The sequence below is a fragment of the Sturnus vulgaris genome, chromosome 14 (assembly GCF_052056855.1).
Source record: "Sturnus vulgaris isolate bStuVul1 chromosome 14, bStuVul1.hap1, whole genome shotgun sequence".
In the NCBI taxonomy this organism is placed as follows: Eukaryota; Metazoa; Chordata; class Aves; order Passeriformes; family Sturnidae; genus Sturnus; species Sturnus vulgaris.
The window spans coordinates 14,010,032-14,024,323 of record NC_142256.1 but is presented as its reverse complement, the minus strand read 5'-3'; the positions used below and the strand labels follow the sequence as shown (position 1 = coordinate 14,024,323).

The 14,292-nt window shown below is 42.4% G+C and overlaps 1 protein-coding gene and 1 long non-coding RNA gene across 31 annotated transcripts; one reads left to right on the top strand and one right to left on the bottom strand.

The window, feature by feature from the left end:
• Nucleotides 1–315: 315 nt before the first annotated feature.
• Nucleotides 316–3,464, bottom strand: LOC148222156 (uncharacterized). Its single transcript, XR_015806767.1, has 3 exons — nt 3,189–3,464; nt 1,852–2,112; nt 316–900 (listed from the first exon to the last, which is right to left on the bottom strand). It is a non-coding gene; the product is annotated as an uncharacterized LOC148222156 (long non-coding RNA).
• Nucleotides 3,465–3,572: 108 nt separating this feature from the next.
• On the top strand, nt 3,573–14,016 carry LOC106859498 (A-kinase anchor protein 17B-like). 30 transcript variants are annotated; one of them, XM_088173212.1, is made up of 7 exons: nt 3,593–3,645; nt 4,973–5,069; nt 7,486–7,587; nt 7,840–7,960; nt 9,682–9,918; nt 10,761–12,270; nt 12,790–14,016. In XM_088173212.1, exons 5-7 carry the CDS (start codon nt 9,829–9,831, stop codon nt 12,924–12,926), a joined length of 1,737 nt encoding a protein of 578 aa, XP_088029338.1. In that variant the 5' UTR covers nt 3,593–3,645; nt 4,973–5,069; nt 7,486–7,587; nt 7,840–7,960; nt 9,682–9,828; the 3' UTR covers nt 12,927–14,016. The 30 variants fall into 30 exon arrangements, with proteins under 30 accessions (XP_088029342.1, XP_088029336.1, XP_088029343.1 ...); XM_088173214.1 differs by having other exon boundaries at nt 3,598–3,645; nt 7,844–7,960; XM_088173210.1 differs by lacking the exon at nt 7,486–7,587 and having other exon boundaries at nt 3,579–3,645.
• The last annotated feature ends 276 nt before the right edge of the window (nt 14,017–14,292 follow it).

The window sequence follows — 14,292 nt, the reverse complement described above, 5'->3', positions numbered from 1 at the left end:
ACTCTGTGTGAACTGAGTGAACTGAGTGAACATCATTAATAAGATTTACGAGGTCAGTCAATTCAGGATTTCTTAACGTGCTGCCAGAGAAGAGAAAAAAGAGGCACAAGGAGGGGAGAGACGAAAGTGGAAAGGAGATACTAGTTGAGACCAGAATCTGTGGAATGAGGAGATAACAGCCAGTACGGAGGTAGTAGCAGAGATTTGTCCAAAACAGGATGTTCTGTTTCTTGTAATAAAAAACCCCAAACCAAGAAAACAACCCGCTCCCTCTCAAAAAAAACCGAAACCAAAAAACACAACTAACCAAAAAACTCCACTCAAACTCAAAGCTATATTCAGATCTTCTTACAGTGCATCCAACAGAACAATGTCACATGACTCTCAGTCTGCCTTTGGCAAGAATGCTTTGCTGCTGATCCAGTGGACTATTCCCAGATCAATCAAAGAGCTAAAAGATGTCTTTCTAGAATTGCATCTCTCTCCAGGAACTCAGCTATTTATGGTGTATTTTGTTGGTGAGAAGAAAGCATTTAACCACTAAGGAGGAGAAAAACAACAATAAATGGGTATAACTTGCTATACATTCATGGTACTTGGAAACAGAAGATTTCAAACATTACTTCAAGAATTCAAAAAAAAGGGTGATATTTCTTCCAAGATTTTTCTTTTGTTGCTTATCTGCACAAGACAAACCTCAACTTAAGATTTTTGTTGAGCACAGATATTTTCCATACAGTCTTCTCATTTCCATTACTCATTTTAGGGCAAGTTTTTACACACTTGTTCTGGCTGATAAAATGAATCACCAGATGACCTCAACCTCCCGAAGCAATCCTTAGAGAAGAAGGTGGTGGGTGAGAGTCTGTGTTGTTATTTTTTTCTCGTTTTCAAAGGGACCTGCCAAAATAAAACCAGTAATACATTAAAAATTGGAAGTGTTCAAGGTCAGGTTGGATAGAGCTTGGAGCAACCTGATTTAGTGAAAAGTGTCTGTGCCTATGGCAGCTTCCTTCCTTCCTTCCTTCCTTCCTTCCTTCCTTCCTTCCTTCCTTCCTTCCTTCCTTCCTTCCTTCCTTCCTTCCTTCCTTCCTTCCTTCCTTCCTTCCTTCCTTCCTTCCTTCCTTCCTTCCTTCCTTCCTTCCTTCCTTCCTTCCTTCCTTCCTTCCTTCCTTCCTTCCTTCCTTCCTTCCTTCCTTCCTTCCTTCCTTCCTTCCTTCCAGCAAAATCACCCACTTACGTACAAAGTATTTCTGAAGTAACCTTCTTGTAGATTAAACCTATCACCATACAGAATGATTAGAAAGTCTGAGACACATTGATAAAAGAAAACACCACCGTGTACTTTCTAATATTACCTTAAAGATATGCAAGCTTAACAAGTTTTCTGAACAGCCATCTAGGGGATGGCAGCATTCAACCCTTTATTCACTTGTGCCTCTCTAGAAAGCAGTTGTGTAGGCAAGCTGCCTCTCACTCAATAACTGATCACATTAGTATATAAGGAAAGAATATTTCAACACTGCACAACTTAGTTTCCTGAGTCAAACCTGCAATGACAGCAAACAGCAATAAGCAAGGTTGTATCATTGTTATTTATGAAACAAAACTATGTGAGTTTTATACTGTCCCTTGGAACAGTTTTAAGTTTTGTATTTCAAAATTAAATACAACTCTGAGGTTTGGGTTTTCCTACAGACTGTACAACCTAGCAATAGCAGACCTATACCTATATTCTCAATCAGAAAAGTTGTCTTAGCTTTCAAATGACTTAAGCAGTATGTAACATCCAGATGTAATTCCTGGAATGACATTACCAACCACAAGCAGAAACATAGCCAAGAGTATTACTTTTATGTATTTAAGCTTCATGTTCAGAGTTTCTTCCAACCATCTTCTTCCCCAGCCTAATCCTGAAGCTTCCCGAGAAGTTTCTCCAAGTGCCCTGGTTGCCAGGTTTTAAAGCAAACTCATTTGGCTGTGATGTCGCTCTGTGCATTCCTTGACTCATTTCCCAGAGGAACTCTCGATATTGCTCCAGCTCTGTGCTCGATCCCAGCAGGCAGGATATTCCACAAAGGCAAAAGACTGCAGGTGACAGCGGCTTGTTCCCTGAAATACAGAATGCAAAATAGATTGTATTGACACATAATTTGCTTAATCATACAGGCAAGGAACTGGTTTTCTGCATTCAGGAGACACACTCTCAGATCTTGAAAGAAATATCTTTGTATGGCTACATTAAACCTTTTATTCAAGAGCTGAAACATTAAAGTTTCTCAATTTGTTGCTGGTTTGGAAAAGCAGAAGGGGGATATAATGACCTTGCTACTGCAAACTGATCTCAAATGCCAGTTTGCTTGTTTGGGTTTGGAAAAATTATGTAGAACGGGAAGAAAAAATCACATAACTTAGAGAGAGTATATTGGAAATTTGTTTCATCAAATCATTTCTTAAGATAAAAAACCCTCAAACAAATGTCAGCATGTAATAAGTCCCAGGAAAACTTCCTAACACAAGGAGCAACAACTGTGGAGAAGGCAACCAGATCAGGAAAACATTCGTAGGTAAACACAGTATCTTTGTCTTACCAACCTGTAGAGTGAGAAAACACAAACATGCTTTAGACACACAAACGTGTAACAGAAATGCACTCCCACAGTAAATACATGTGTAACGATTGGTCTCGGATTGCAATTACACACATAGCAATTAAACCATTGCAGAGTAGAAATGGTTGGTACACCCCCTCTGCCTGCAGTCCCCTCTGTCTTTATCCCACGGTCATCACCCATCCTAGTCACAACTGTATTGATCCAGGAGAAGAAGTGAAGTGTCTGCTTTTAAGAAGGGGTGTATATGTATATATATATATATATATATATATATTATATTTTTAAGGTTGTACAATTGCATTTAGAATACCACAAGAGACAAAAAACCAAACTGAAATCTGAGGGAGTATTTGAAAAAATGGTTACCCTGCTACCCTACCTTGAATGCCCTCGGGGATGCTAAATTCAGAACAAGCAAAGAAGCGGGGACGGTACCATCAGCAGCACATGGGCGAGCGCTGCACCACTGGGAGCCGACAGTCGTACCACACAGACAGAGCTTTCCCACCGGGAAAACACCTACAGGCCAGTACTAAACCAGGGAAAGGCTGACACAAACCCTCACACACTTACCACTCGTGAGCAGTGGTGGATGAATTACCTTTGCTACCAAAAGGACAATATTGCATCATAGCCAAGTCTTTGCTCTGCCTGAGCGAGGCAGCTGCCGAGGAGTAACTTTTTCTCTTTGGTTTATTTTTAATACAACGCGCACACACAGGATGCCCACAGGCCGAAGATGCCGGCAGCAGGCAGCTGCAGCCGAGGCCGGCTGTGCAGGTCACGGGCGAAGGGCCGGGCAGAAAAAGCAGCCGCTGGCACCTCCTGGGACTCGCTCCGTGAATCGTTCCGCAAGAACGTCCGTGCAATCCCCACAGACCGCACGGCGGGGCGGGCAGGCGGCCGTGCCTCGGAGGAGGCGAGGCGGCTGGAGCGGAGGAGCCGCGCCCCGGGGGCGGGTCCATGGGCGCTGCCGCGCTCCGCCCCGGGGTGGCGGCCGGAGGGCCGGCGGTACCGCGGCGGCCGGAGGGTAAGAGCGGCCGGCCCTGGGGAGCGGGCTCGGGGCGCTGCCGGCGGAGGGCGCTCCGGGCCGGGGTGGGCCGAGCCGGCCTGGCCCGGGCCGCGGCGCTCGCTCCGCCAGGGAAAGTTGCCGTGGCTGCTGGGGCGGTTCCCGGCGGCTCCGCTGGGGCTGCCCGCAGGCCTGTCGGCATGGGCGGGTCGAGCCTCCCTCTGCTCCGGCCCCGGGCGGGCAGCGGGCTGGGCTGGAGGAGCCCGGCCCGTGCGGAGGGCGCGGCGGGCCTGGGCCCGGGGGTTCCCGGCGCGGGGCTTACCCGGCCCGGCTCCTGCGGCGCTCGGGCAGCCCGAGCTGGGTGCGCACCTGCCCGGGGCTCGCAGCCGGGGCGGGGGAGAGGGGCCCCTCGGGTCGCGGTTCCCGCTGAAGCCGCCGAGGGCTGGGCCCTGCCCGCCGGGCTGCCCTCGGCCGGCGCTGCCGGCACCCGGCTTGCGGTGCTGCTGGAACTCGGGGAGCCGCGGCCTTCAGTGGCTCTGTCCATTGGGCTGAGGCTGGCGGTTTGTTTTGTCCTCACCTCAGACAGCGTGGAGCATAGCGGTGCTGGGAGTGTTCGCTTCAAAACGCTCCTTTATCGCAATATTCGTGAGAGCAGCGGCACTTCTGATCATCGCTGCTTTTCAGTTAATTTTGCGTAGAGCTTGATGGGTAAACTCATTTGTTAAAAGTCAGTTTAAAGCTCTTATTTAAACTTCTCCAAGTGACTTTCTGGTAAGTGCTTGTTATAGAATCACTAGGGTTGGAAAAGCCTTCAAAGATCCCAGAGTCTAACCAGTAGCGTTTACCGCTAAACGATGTCTCCAAGTGCCATATCCACAAACCATTTGGCGGCTTCCAGGGGTTTTGTTTCCAGCCTCTTCCAATACCTGATCACCATTTCAGTGAAGTTTTTCCTAATATCTAATCTGAACCTCCTCTAATATAATTTGAGGCCACTTCCTCTCACATTACTTGAGAGAGGTGACTGAACCCCACCTGGATCCAGCCTCCTTTCAGATGATTGTGGAGAGCCATAAGGTCCCTCCAGGCTAAACAACCCCAGCTTTTTTGCCCTGCGTGATGAACTCTGCTGCTGTGGATCAATACATACAGTTGCCACATTGTGTTAGCTTGTAGTGCTCCTGCCTAACCCACCTCTGCAGAATTAAAATATTTCCTCTGCCTTGAGCTTGCCTTCACATCTGCTGGTGGGACTGCTCAGGGGCTACACTGTCCCTGAGAGCAGGGAAACCAACTGTCTAAAAAGCAACCTAGCAAAACATGATTTTTTTTTTTTTTTCTCTTCAAGATAAACCTCTTTCCTGACCTGGTTGATGGTATGGTCTGTGAAACTGTTGTGATGGCCCAGGGCCTGGCATGAGTGACCAGCTGGGAAACTGGGGATGGTAAGAGCTGTTCGAGCTAGCAGTACAGTGAGCAAATGTGAGGGGTGCCTTTGGAACAAATATTCCCACTACTTGCGTGTTGTTCATATAGACTATGTGAGTGTTTCAGGTTAGATATTGGCAGGTTGTTAATTTTTCTCTAAAGTGTAAGTTTGTTTTAAAGTATGAATTTAGGTGACACAATTTACATAGTTGTAAGATAAGGACAGTTCAGCCTGCAGTTATTGTAGTAAATCCTAGTGCAAGGGCAGATGTTTTCCAAATGTTTTTACCATGGCAGAGCGGTCAAAAGGAAATAATAATTTGATAAAGGGATTGAACGTCAAATACCTTGTGATTTGTCAGTTGCAACAGTTAAGGTAGTGGCTTATTGATATGTCAGGGTTGATTCCAAAAGGCCATGCTGCTGAGCAGCAATTCAATGGATCAGCCATTAATAATTCTGTGCTTTGTACACAGTTATGTAGTGAGAAATGAATTTCTGATGCTTTAAGAGCTCCTGGCTATGAGCACAAGTGAGGAAGAGCAAGGGTAATGGTGTGCACTAGCAAACCCCTGTAGCTTACTCAACTCTATGAAGAGAGTTTAGGGCTTTTAGGTGATTTATTGCAGTAGTAGGAAGATGGTTGCAGCTGTGATGGTGTAAGGATAGACGTGAAAGAAGATTTGCAAGGGCAGGATAATATATCAGTTGGTTTAATAGAAGATGTACTTGCAAAAGAGAACAAGATTTTGTGTACACCAGGTGGTCTGCAAGCTTGACACTCATAACTCTACAGGTTGTAACAGTGTCCTGCATGTTTTAACCTGCTGCACCACAAATCTTAGTGAGGTGGCAGAAGTTTAGTTGGCACTTACTTGGTGGAAAGCTTTAGGAAGCTCTTTATCTTAATGCATGGTGGGCAGAAAGGACTTTAGAGATTACTCACTGCTTCAGTTTTGTAGAAAGTACTTTGTATACCTGCTTTGCTTATATGAGACACTGAAGGTGTGTCTGTATACATACACAGCTGTGTGAAGAGATTAATCCTAAGAGATTCAGCCTTGCCTGACAAAGCTGCAGTTAATTCTGAGTGCATTTGGCAGCAGTTCCCTAAGAGGAGCGATTCAGTGCTGCAGTCTGTGCTGTAGCTGCTGCTTCCAGAGATTCCTGGTTATTTTATGTTAATGTTATTTGCACTAGCTTTTTCTCCAGTACCTATATGGGTGTTTTTCTTCGTCATTCTCAATAAAATGTAGTCACACTCCTTTTATCAAAATGTTTGCATGCTTGTCTTCCCTTGTATATTCCCATGTTGAAAGTAAGCAGGCATTTTTCAAATAATAACAGTATAGTTTATAACCTGTGAAAACCAGCTTACAAACTTCTTTTCATGTCTCTTCAGTGGAAGCTTTTATATGGCACTCTTGCAGTTCTTTTTGTATATGTATCTTTGTTTCTCCATTTGATTTAGTCTGTATTCATGTTAAAATGATGTCTATAAAATAAAGAAAAATATAGCATATGAACAGCATTAAAATACACTAAGCTTTACTTGTAACTAGGTGCTGAGACTGTGGAGGAAACTGACACAGATGGCGGTTTGCCAACTTCTGTTTCTTTTTCCTTGAATTTAGGCCTGAAAAGTACTTGATTATCAGTGGAAGCCTCTCTGTAAACTTTTTGGACAATTAAGCATGTGAGGGGTAAAAAACCCCTGTGTGACTATTCTATTTGTACTAGATGCAGGTATCCTAATATATGGAGTTCAGTTATCTGAACCTAAGTCCTTTAATCAATACCCAGCATTATACTGTTTTGATTTCCTGAAAATGTTCTCTCGTAAGCTAAAGGTTGTCAATATTTTCAGTGTAGTTGGCGCTGAAACTGGGAGATGATCTCAAGAACTGATGAGACTCTGAAAGATACTTAGTCTCTTACTGTTAAATATGAAGTAAGTGTAGCAGCTGCTCAGTGATTCTTGGCTAGAGAATGGTACCTATTTTCTGTACCTTTTTGTTTAAGTATGTTGAGAGCTGAATCTTCTGAAGTGTTATGCCTAGTGTGACGTTATAAAAGAAAATGTGCAACCTGTAAGCTTAATTCCAGCAGTCTATTGGTTTACTTCCATAAGCACTTATTAGGGAGTAGCCTGTTTCATTTTTTTGTCCCAGCTGGTAATTTCTAAACTGTGACCCTGAAATATCCCTCTATGCTGGAAATAATACTTCCTATTACTTGTTTTTTTTCTGTGTAGATAGACCTTGATGCAACTTGCTTGTATTTTCTTTTTTGAGTGTTTTCTTTTAATATGCTCACATTTGGGCATGTGACGCTCATGAAATGCAGCACATGTCAACAGAATCCATCAATTTTTAAGCAAGCAAACAAGCATTTGATCCAAAAGATGTTGCTCTAAGAGTCAGTGAACTTTAGTTTTGGCAGAACTGCATGACTCCTGCAACTAGGAATGCTGTGCTGAACATGCTGAACTTTGAGTCCTCAGAAGAGCCTACCCAGGAGCAGGTTTGGTCAAAGGTATGTTGTCAGATTGTGAGTTCCTGATGTCACAGCAGGAGGAGAGATTTGGGAGAGGTTTGTTTGTGCTTGATTGACAACCCAGTATGAACTTCAGAAGTTGTGGTATGTCAGGGTAGAGTGAGGCATTCTCACGAGTGTAGAGGTGTTTTGGTAGTTACCTGGGGTCTCTCATTTGCTCAGCAGGTTGTCTGTGTTTGTGTAAACACCCAGCAAACTGGGCTGCTAAGTCTGATTCTGCTTTTGTGACAGGTAGCTTTTGACACAACCAGACATTTTTAGTGAAGGAGCCATAAGAGAGAGAAACCTGGAAAGACTAAAGCTGCAAGAACAGTGCATTCGAAAAAGAGTGAAAAAAAGAGGGGGTTGAAAGGTGAGAGTATATTTTTAGAGAATGTCCCATTTTCTTGAGATTTGTTGCACTTCCTCATACCAAGTAAAATACCAAGGAAGAGTGGCTGTGTAAAAATCCAGGCTTTTAGGAAATGGGATTTGGAGAAATTGAAACAATACTAATTTATATATTGGAAAGAAAACCATAGTGATAATTCTGCATGTAAGGGTCAGATGCCAGGGTCAGGATTATGAGCAAGGCTGGACTGGAGATATGCCAAGGTCCCTTTCAGATTGGATTATTCAGTGATTCTGCAGGCCTATGAAATCAGAGAGCTGTTGCTCTCAGATTGTTCTGAGGATTGATTCCTTAAGGTTCTGCATGTCAGCTTTTTGTATTGCTCTACGCTGCAACATCTTAAATCAATATGCCCTGAAATAAAATTAATGTGGTGTACACTTCTCAGTGCCTCCCAGTTGACTGGAAAGTCCAAAGCTATGAAATGAATTCTTTTCTGTCTTTACTCATTCTTGTGTGTTGTTTTTTTATTGTTGATATCTTTAGTGCAGTGTCCTTAAATTTGCATGTAATAGTAGTAATTGAAGTTTTAATTCTTTAGATAATGTGCTTGGATGGCATCCTAGACTGTCACTAGTAATCAATCATGTTATGCACATTCTTAAAAAAACCAGACGCTTAGAATGCAGAGCATAGTGAATCTAATGCTAGGTCTCTAAAAGCACTGCTATGCTTCCCTTGCTAATTCTTCCTTATTCAAATACTTGTTTAAAAACTATTTTTAAACACTAATTTGTGTGAACACTGTTGCTTGAATTTTCTGGAGGTTTTTTGTGATGTGTCATGGTATTTGGTAGAGCTACTTCCTAGAGGGCAGTTTCCAAAAAGTGGTGGATAGCCTGTTGTGGTTTAACCCCAGCTGGTAATTAAGTCCTACAGCAGCTGCTCCCTCCCTCCCACTCTCCCCAGTGGGATGGAAGGAGAATCACAAAGGTAAAAGTGAGAAAGCTTAAGGGTTGAGATCAAGACAGTTTCATAGGTAAAGCAAAGGCCACGTACACAAGGAAAGCAAAACAAAATTAATTCCTCACTTCTCCAGGACAGGCAGGTGCTCAGCATCCCCAGGACAGCAGGGCTCCACCCCACATAACAGTGACTTGGGAAGGCAAGTCATTTATTGCTGAGCATGAGGCCATATGGTCTGGGATATTCTTTGGGTCAGTTGAGATCAGCTGTCCTGGCTGAGTCTCCTCCCGTTTCCTTGTTCACCCCCAGCCTTCTCACTGGTGGGGTGGGTGAGGAGCAGAAAAGGCCTTGGCTCTGGGTAAGCCTTGCTCAGTGATAACCCCTGAATTACTCTTGTAATACCTCCTAAATGGGACCCTCATGCTAATCTGTAGGGGAGATTTGTTGATTTAAGAATTAGATCCAAGTGATTAGTCTCTAATTGTGTCCTTGGGGACAAACAATCATGTGATGCTGTTGTCTTGGCAGTGCTTAAAAGAAAACCCAAGAATACAAACTGAAGAGACAACTTTCTAGCTGTGGGGATCAGTTGGGTGTGTGCAATTTACGGTTTTTTAAACATGTTATTTAAGGATACGAGATTCCTTGTTAGCCACATGTGATTCTTGATGACTGTTTGCTTATTATTAGCAGTTCAAAGACTTACATCCAATTCTCCAGGACACAAAATGTAAAACAAGTGTCATCTAAATTGTCCCATATTGATAATTACCTAGAAAAAGACTTGGTGATGAAAAGAAGTTCAAGAGAGAAAAAGGAAAGCTAAGCTCGAGAGGAGAGAAGAGAGGCAGATAGATGGAGATGAGGAACATCCCCCAAAGCAGCAGAAGGTACCCGCTGAAGAACAGCAGTGGCCAGAGAATATGCCTGAATGGGAAGAAAGGAAATCCCTGCTAGCTCAGAGAAGAGTGGAGTCTGTCAGACTGCTTACAGTGCTGTTAAATCGTGTGAAAGTAAGATTATTTTAAAACATATTTTAAATTTTAAAGGTTATTTATTATAGCTTGAATAATTCACTAGACATGTGATATCTCGATGCTATTCAGAAGACTGCTTTGGGTCTGGCTGAACACTGAGAAGGCCTGAGACCCATATCTTGTGACAATCTGCTCTCAGTCTTGCCCTGAGAGCAAACATACTGCATTTTTACCCAGAAACTTTGCCTTTCATACTTTTTCAATACTTTGTCTTAAGTGAGTAAAAAATAGGGCTAGAAAGGCTGTATTAGCTCTATTAGACTTGATCCACTGTTGCAAGCAAGGAATTTTGGAATAGGGACATAAGTGATGCTCTCTCTGCTTGTTTTGGTCTCAGGTCTGCAAGTGACTGAATTAAATGGCACAGATTATACCAGTTGCATTTCTAATAGCCTCTTATTTTTTCTTAGCCAGCACTCATTACCAGGCTTATTTCAATTTGCTTCAGATAATGTCTTGAGAAAGTCAGCAGAGAAGTGATAAAAATTTGAATGTTTTGCACACAAGTTAATGTTTGCAGGTTTAGTTTAGTGCTTTGGGCAAAAGAGGTTTCAAATGAAAACAGGGGTTTTAATTTCTAATATGGCTTTGTCTCCACTATTTGCAGAAAAAAATTTGCTTGCAGCTTTTAACAAGTGTGTATTTTTCCCAATCCTTAATGTAAAAGATTTCTAAAGGACTGTAATTTACTATGAGTTGAAGTCAGAGGCTATCCTTGCTATTCTGCATGAATTTTAGGGCCTCATTACATCTGACATTGGCCTTCTTAATTATGAACATGATGTGTTCAATAAATTTCTATTTTCTTGGTTTTGCAGTTGGCAAGTCAAAAAGTGGATCCTTCACTGGGTGTAAAGAAGGATGATTCATTTTCTGAAACAGCATTTAAAGACATACAGCAGGAGCTGATTAACTCCCTTTATCGTACGCACAAAGAGCTGAAACGTAAGGAGTTTAAGTGCCCATTAACCCAAAAAGGTAGTGCTTTATGTTGTGAGGAAGGAGATGTGAGTAACTTCCGCGCACCTAATTTTCACATAGTCAGGACAATTTTAAATGATCCCTCTGCAGCCCCGAGCTCTGATGGACTGCCTGGCAGAGATGTGTGCAGCTCCTCCTCCAAAGGCTGTGGGCCTTTGCTGATCACGGTTACCCAGGACGGCAGGGTCATCGAACCTCTCCGTGGAAGGCACCACCCAGCACTGGATGTAGTTCATGTGCAGACAGTGTCTGAGGAAGATGATGGCAAAAAGCAAAAGGTTTATGAGACTGATGAATTCATCCATTATTTACTAAACTACTATCAGACACCACACTATGCACGTGTTTGCTTAGAGCCAAAAACCAGTGCAAACAAGTCCCGGTGGAAGCGAGTGGTGTCTGATGATGGTAGTGGGTTTGACATCAGCTTCAGTAACAAACATGGTCAGCACTTCAGAGAAGTGAGTCCTGTACAACACCTCCACAAGAGAAATTGTAGTAGTGATAGTAATTACAGGCTGGTGATCACTCTTGGGGAACTTGAGTCAACAGATAAAGTGTTAGAAAGCGAGGCCCATAGGGGCAAGCTTGCAAAAAAGCTGCAAGTGCAGAGGAATGACTCGCTCCCTATTGATAACTTACCACATGCTGGACTGAATCATTCTTTGGAGTGCACTACTGTTACTCACAATAAGGAATTCAAACAAGAAGATGGTAGAGATGAAGGCACTGTACCATATGGAACATGTAGATCTGCTTGCAGATTAAAGGATTTGTTGGAAGAGATCAGTGATTCTGAGTACTTTAGAGAGGCATGTGGTGGCTCAGTGAAGAGAGCAGAAAGAAGGTATGAGGAAATTTTCAGCAGTTGTAATAAAGGTTGCTTGCCTGCAAGAGCCGGAGAAAGAAAATTACTGGTTTACCATAAAAATGTAGCTCTGGAAGGTCAAGAGAAGGAAATCAGCCAATGTAACTCCTGTTCTAATTTTGTCCATGAGGGCTTGGCAAGGCAGTGTGAACATAAACTTAAAAAGTCATGCAAGAGGTCTAGTAGTAAATTAAGGTATGAAGGAAAGAAAAGTGAGAGACAATCCAGGGAAAAGGAGAAAAATGCTCATAAAATGAAGAAAAAGAGAAAAAAGCTTTCTTCTAATCTTTTACCTGATGAATGTGGCTTTTCAGAGACAGACAGTTGCATGCAGCTGGAGTCGCTCAGAAAGATACAGAGAAAATGTAAGAAAATGTTGCACAAAAAAGTGAAATTCAAGACACATCACATGTCTATGGCAGCACCAGATGTTACTCCTCATGATGGCTTGTCCCTTCAGGAGACCCTTCAGAGGAGAGGTGAGAGGGATACCACAGCTAAGGGGACTGAATTTGACAGGTCTGTGGCAGGTAAGGTTGCCACAGTTCTTACAGTGATAAATGGTTTTTGGTTTTAAAAGGTATAAGCATGGCATAAAAAGCCCAAACAAAACAGTGCAACTTCTCTGCAATTAAGGGTTTGTTTAGTTTAGCTCTGAAACACACAGCTGCCACTCAAGAATAATATTTGTCCATTTAATCAGGTGGCACAGTATCTGTCCTGGGCATTAGCAGATGTGTGGTTATTCTGTCAACATGCTGTAGACAACTAAAACATTATAGACAATTCCATGTGTGGCACAGCTGTGTCAGGTGAGTAAATTTTGACATAGCTAAAATACATCTGAAGTTCATACAGAATTGCCACTGGCTGTTCTTACAGCCTTTTTTGCAATTTACTGTGCTTCCAGTTGGTTGGTGGATACCCTTGCAGCCACCTCCCTTTCTCTCCCTGCCTGCCTGCCAAATTCATTTCAAGTAACTTTTTCTTATCTACAGGAGATGAGAGAAAATTAATATTGAGAAGAGAGATGGATGCAGATGTCAGAGGATGCCCTCTATTTCCTCTTGAGATAATTCAGACAAACCCCTTCTCAGATACTTTCTGTGGAGGAGAGCCCAGAAGAGGATGCTGAACAGCTACTATATTATAGCTCTGAAGTTTTTATAAAGAAGTGGGAGAAGAAAGCCCTTTGATCATTAAAAGGTGTATGAACTACTGGGGTTTTTTGGAGGGGGGGGGTTTGCTTAGGTAATTCCTTTGGTTAGAATATTTAACTGGTGTAGTGAGTCACAATAGCAGAATCTTTGTTTGGATAACAGGACCAAAACTTTTCCCCAGAGCCAGAACACTTTCATGAACTAGTGGCTAAAGAACTTGAAAGGACACAGACTGAGATCTTGGAGCACTACACTTTGACTGAATGCAGGGAATCGTGTAAATTACAGTATTTACCAATAATGAGTAATTGGAAAAAAAACCTAATTGGAGCAAGCATATGAAGTGTCTCCTCTATCAGATTGTTTATAATGATGGGACTGGAAGGTGTGCAGGACATTTATACTCAATTTTGAGAAGTAATAGATTTCAAACTGTGAAAAAAGTCCCATCTTCTGTAAAACCCCCACTAGAAGAATCCTTGTTTTCTATTCACAATTCTAGAGGTGTTTCTGAAAACTTGCTGACCTTTGGGAGGAAGGACTTCACTGAACTTATGCTCAATGTAGTGCTTCCAGGAATCTGAAGGGTTGTCTAAGGAAAGCTCTGAGTGTTAGATGATGAAAGGGCAGTGCATGTCAGCCTGCTAACAGTCTCCATGTAAATGCAGGTTGACAGTTCACAAGATTTTGAAGGCACATATAGTGAGGTAGCTGTTTAGTATGAGTTTGCTTAAAAATGCTTTCCAGAGGAATTGTGAAATGTTGTCAGAGTTGTGCTGCATGTAGATAAAAATGTGAAAATGCAGTCTAGGAGCTTGAGTTATATCTATATTTATTCATCTGGATATTTCTAGAAGACAGCAACAATTACTTTTGGACAAAGTCCCTTAGCAAGATACAGAGTTTGAAGTTCAATACGCTGACTATTGCAGCTTTCATTTTATTACGCTTTATTTATTATATGTTGATGAAGTAGATGAAGTTAATGTGAAAATGTTGCCTTCATTGCATAAGATCTTACCCGTGTTTGTAACTTCTGCTCTAATAAATAGTAATGAAAAAGAATAATTGTAATTGTTTGTGGTAGATAGGTTTTCCCCCAGTCTTCAATACTGGTGATTCCTACAGGCTTCTAAGCCAGGTTTTATTAGTCTTTCTGTTCATATGTTCAGATGTTGAGTGCCTTTTCAGGGTCATGATGACAAATGGTTGCTACTCAAAGTACTGTTATTCTATTACTTTTATCTAAAAAGATGTTATTTTCTTGACAGAAATATTTTCTGACTATTTTGGAGAACATTTATGCCCCTCCTAACTCTCCTTTTTAGTATTTTATACAGT

What these genes read in the sequence shown, in the direction of transcription:
- LOC106859498 (XM_088173209.1), top strand. Translation starts at nt 9,829, where the DNA reads ATGCCTGAATGGGAAGAAAGGAAATCCCTGCTAGCTCAGAGAAGAGTG. An exon ending in TGCTGTTAAATCGTGTGAAA is followed by an intron (nt 9,919 to 10,760) that starts GTAAGATTATTT and finishes TTGGTTTTGCAG; the next exon opens with TTGGCAAGTCAAAAAGTGGA. An exon ending in ATTTGACAGGTCTGTGGCAG is followed by an intron (nt 12,322 to 12,789) that starts GTAAGGTTGCCA and finishes TCTTATCTACAG; the next exon opens with GAGATGAGAGAAAATTAATA.